Below are 3850 nucleotides of genomic sequence, written 5' to 3'. Positions count from 1 at the left end.
TAAAAATATATATCAATATAATAATAATATTTAAAATGAATAATTAATTTTAATATTCATAAATTTAATACTTAATTATTATTATAAAAAAGTAGAAACATTTATTTTATATAATAATGAAAAATAAAGTAATAAAAAATAAAAATAAAATAAAAATAATAGAAAATAAAATAAATGGAGGATAAAAAATATATTATATAAATGATAAAGCAAAATTTTTGAATTGTTTTATTCAGTAAAAATCTAATATATACAAATAGTATAAATTAAAATGATTCAACTCAGCACCATCGCACATGACATCGCCTGTAAATGATATTGCATACAAAAGTACTATATTGTTACTCATTTACGCTATGAAATTAAACCATTATAATGATTACATAGTACATTCATTTTTCAAGAACTTTGATTCAATTTCATCATTTATCTTAATTATATATAAATTTTACTTTAAAATAAAAGACATTTAAAAACTTTTAATAGATATTGTATCAAATTCTTATATTAGTCATTCAATATTATATTATTATTTTAGTCTTATATTATTTAAATATTTGATCATATTCAAAAAAATATTAAATTGAAAAAAGCCTTTGAAAATGAAAAGAAAGTTCATATTGCATCTATAAATTAAAAATCATCATTATGTTCTATAATTAATATTGTAGTAATTATACATCATGAAAAAAAATGTGATCAATTTTATATTTTTTAATTAAAATTCAATTATATTTATATTATAATAAAACAATAACAATATTATTCCAGTAATCTTTTCGTAGTATATCAAATGTATGCAAGAAGAAAATATAGAAAATAATTCTACAAATTTTATGTTTTGAAAATATATCTATAGCAATTAGAATAAAAATTGTTGGTTACAAAAAGCTGAAAATATATTTTTTTGTATATAAAATCAATAATAAAAAAATAATTATTTTATAGATTTACTTATTTTGAACATTTTATAATTTTTATAATTTTATTACATTGTCAAAGGATTAATTCTTCAACAAACAACTTTTTTAATTTCTTATACAAAAATATCATCTCATACAAAAAAATATAATCTCATACAAAAAATATAAGTTAATCTTATTTGTTGTTTTGTAATCTTATTTGTTGTTTATTAAAATTATTATATTAATTATATTTAAAAAATATATTTTAATAAAAACAAAAAATATCTCGTAATGATTTTAATATAAAATAAATATGGTTTGATGTGAATAGGATGGAATAAGTTGGATTTTCACGGAACCTGCAGCAAAAAAATTTAGAAAGTAATTATGATTGAAATTTATGATTTTTACTATAATATGAATAATAAAAGATAAACAAGATAAAATACTGTAAAGATAGTATTTTAACTAGATACGCATTATTCTAAACTTGTAACGCAATGAAGACAAGAAAAAGCCAAATTTAAATCAAATCATTCTTCATGTTTTAGCAAAGGTTGTTTTGTACCAAAAGCTGGTTCAAGAGGTACCAAATAAGTAATTTTTGCACTTGCATCACTTTCTTCACTTTCACTATGTTTTATAATCGGCCTATTTTTCCTGATAAGTTTACGTGGACGTTGAATCACTTCTTCATAAGTAACGTACTCAGACCTTGTAAGAGGAGCCTTTTGTTTTTTCGTATAATAACCTATAGATGTATTATCAGTTGTATATATTTGTTGAGCGGATTTATTAGTTTGCGGTACAGGAGTAACAGTATATCCTGCATTAATCAATGCTGATAAATCTTCTTCTGTCAGAATACGTGCTTTAGGCGTAGGAGGATTATTGATTTGATCCGGTTCGATAGTGACTTCTTCAATAGTTATTGATTTGATGGGTGACTTTTTTAATAAACCTGATTCAGACACATAAGCCGATTGAGAAGACGAAGGTAACTTTAATTTATGAGTTTGGCGTGGTTGCGTAATAATGGATTGCACTCGAGCTGGTGCCGTTTCAACAGGATTTGTATCATCCAATTTTGAAACTGATCTAGGAACATAAGAAGAACCAGATGCTTGATATTTTTGTAATTGATCATTGGTAAAATAATTGTTCAATAAAGGAAGAGCTGTACTAGTTGAAAGTGTATAATGATACACAGATGAATCTGGATCGACTTTCTTTGCTTGCACTTGACCCTTAGATATCGCTAAAATTTCGTTCTTAGCTTGATTACGAGCTTGAAGTTGGGATTTATAAAGAGCTTCGGCTTGAGCTTGCGCTAAAGCTTGAGCACGAGCTTGATTTTTTTCAAAATTCAGAGCGTAATTATGAACCTCTTCTTGTATTTTCAAATGAGCTTGTTGTTGAGCTTCCAATTTACGAATAGCATCAGCGTGTGCTTTAAATTCTTGCGCCTGTTGTAATTTTCTTGCCTCAGCTGCTTCTGCAGCTATTTGAGCTTTCAACTTTGCTTTATAAGCAGCTTCTGGGTGTAGTTGTTCTTGTAAATGAGCACGTCCAGCATCACTTACTTTAGAGCCTTGTTGAATCTGTTCTAAAGCAGATTGTTGTCTGTAATGTTCGTTCGTGATCCTCATATGGGCTAATGCATCTTGATGATGTTTTTTATATGCAGCTTGCGCAATTTTCTGAAAAGCCAATGCTTGCGCTTCTGCTTGAGCTTGAGCTTGAGCTTGAGCCTGTTCAAGGGCTTTCTGATAGGCATCGTCGTCGACTGCATAATCGTATTGTGAAACCGAATTAAGAGCTTTGGTTGGTTGAATTGCTTGATATTGAGCAGTTTCCTCGATTGACTGATAAACAGGTTGTTGTTGTTGTTGTTGTTGTTGTTGATATCGTGGTGGAGAAGTTTCGATGTGATATTGTTCAGGTAATTGAGGTGCTTGCACTGTTGATTTTGCATATTGAACTGGATAACTTATTAATTGCTGCGAATATGCTGATGTGCTTTCTTTAGGTTGTGTTGGTAGCAATTTAAATTCTTGGGCTTGATTAGCTGAGACTAATTGTAATAATTCTTGCTCGAATGTTCCTAATTTTGGTTGAGAATATGACGTTTGATATGCAGAAGATTTCGAACCTAAACGTGCGGTACGAATAGCTTCTGAACGAGATTGAGCTTCGGTATGAGCTTGAATTTCTGCAGCTATTTCAGCTTGAGCTAAAGCTTGAGGATGAAGTTGAGTACGAGGTCGAGGTGGTACTACTGTTGGTTTTCGGTAGTTATAATAAGCTTGTTGCAATGATTGTTGTTGCTTTGAATATCTTGGTTGTACTCTTCCTGAAGAGATAGGCGGTTGTGATACTTCTTGTGCATATTGTGGTATTACAGATAAGTACTCCGGTGGTAACTAAAAATTCATATATTTTTTTCGTGTAATTATAATTATTATAATAGAAAAATCAATAAATCAATTAGATTTTTAGATTGTTAATTAAGTTCTACGGATTCTTTACTTCACAAAATTTATTAAGATAATGTTACACTTTTTTTCTTGATTTTTTTTTTAATTAATTTGAATTATTTATTGCAATTATTCCAATGAAAAGATTCCATTTACAATGAAAAGCAAAATAATTGCTCAACAATAATCGAAAGTCTATAATTTTAAGATTATATATAGCATTATAAAATTATGATATTTTAATGTACATATATATCTTAATTCATTATTTTTGTTACAATATCTTTTACTTTTGTACTTATTAATAATATTTATTAATACCGATATATTTATTAATAATTTTTTTCAATATATTTTGTTATACAAAAATGTCTAAATGTCTCTTCTGAAACATAAAAAAAAAATATATATATTCAAATTTATCATCATTTATAATCAATTATAATCGTTCTGCAGAACTTAATTAAT

General features: G+C 26.9%; 1 protein-coding gene across 1 annotated transcript in view; it reads right to left on the bottom strand.

Annotated features, from left to right (window-relative positions):
* Positions 1-1211: 1211 nt before the first annotated feature.
* Positions 1212-3850, bottom strand: part of LOC102679806 (general transcriptional corepressor CYC8-like) — a gene marked incomplete at its 5' end in the record, with an annotated part of 7511 nt that continues 4872 nt past the window's right edge. Inside the window, one exon of the mRNA XM_006624026.2 lies at positions 1212-3328. Coding sequence (XP_006624089.2) covers positions 1439-3328 — 1890 coding nt within the window. The remainder of the gene's footprint in view (positions 3329-3850) is intronic.

This window comes from Apis dorsata, unplaced genomic scaffold, assembly GCF_000469605.1.
Source record: "Apis dorsata unplaced genomic scaffold, Apis dorsata 1.3 scaffold_986, whole genome shotgun sequence".
Taxonomy (NCBI): Eukaryota; Metazoa; Arthropoda; class Insecta; order Hymenoptera; family Apidae; genus Apis; species Apis dorsata.
This window is presented reverse-complemented; position numbering and strand designations above follow the sequence as displayed.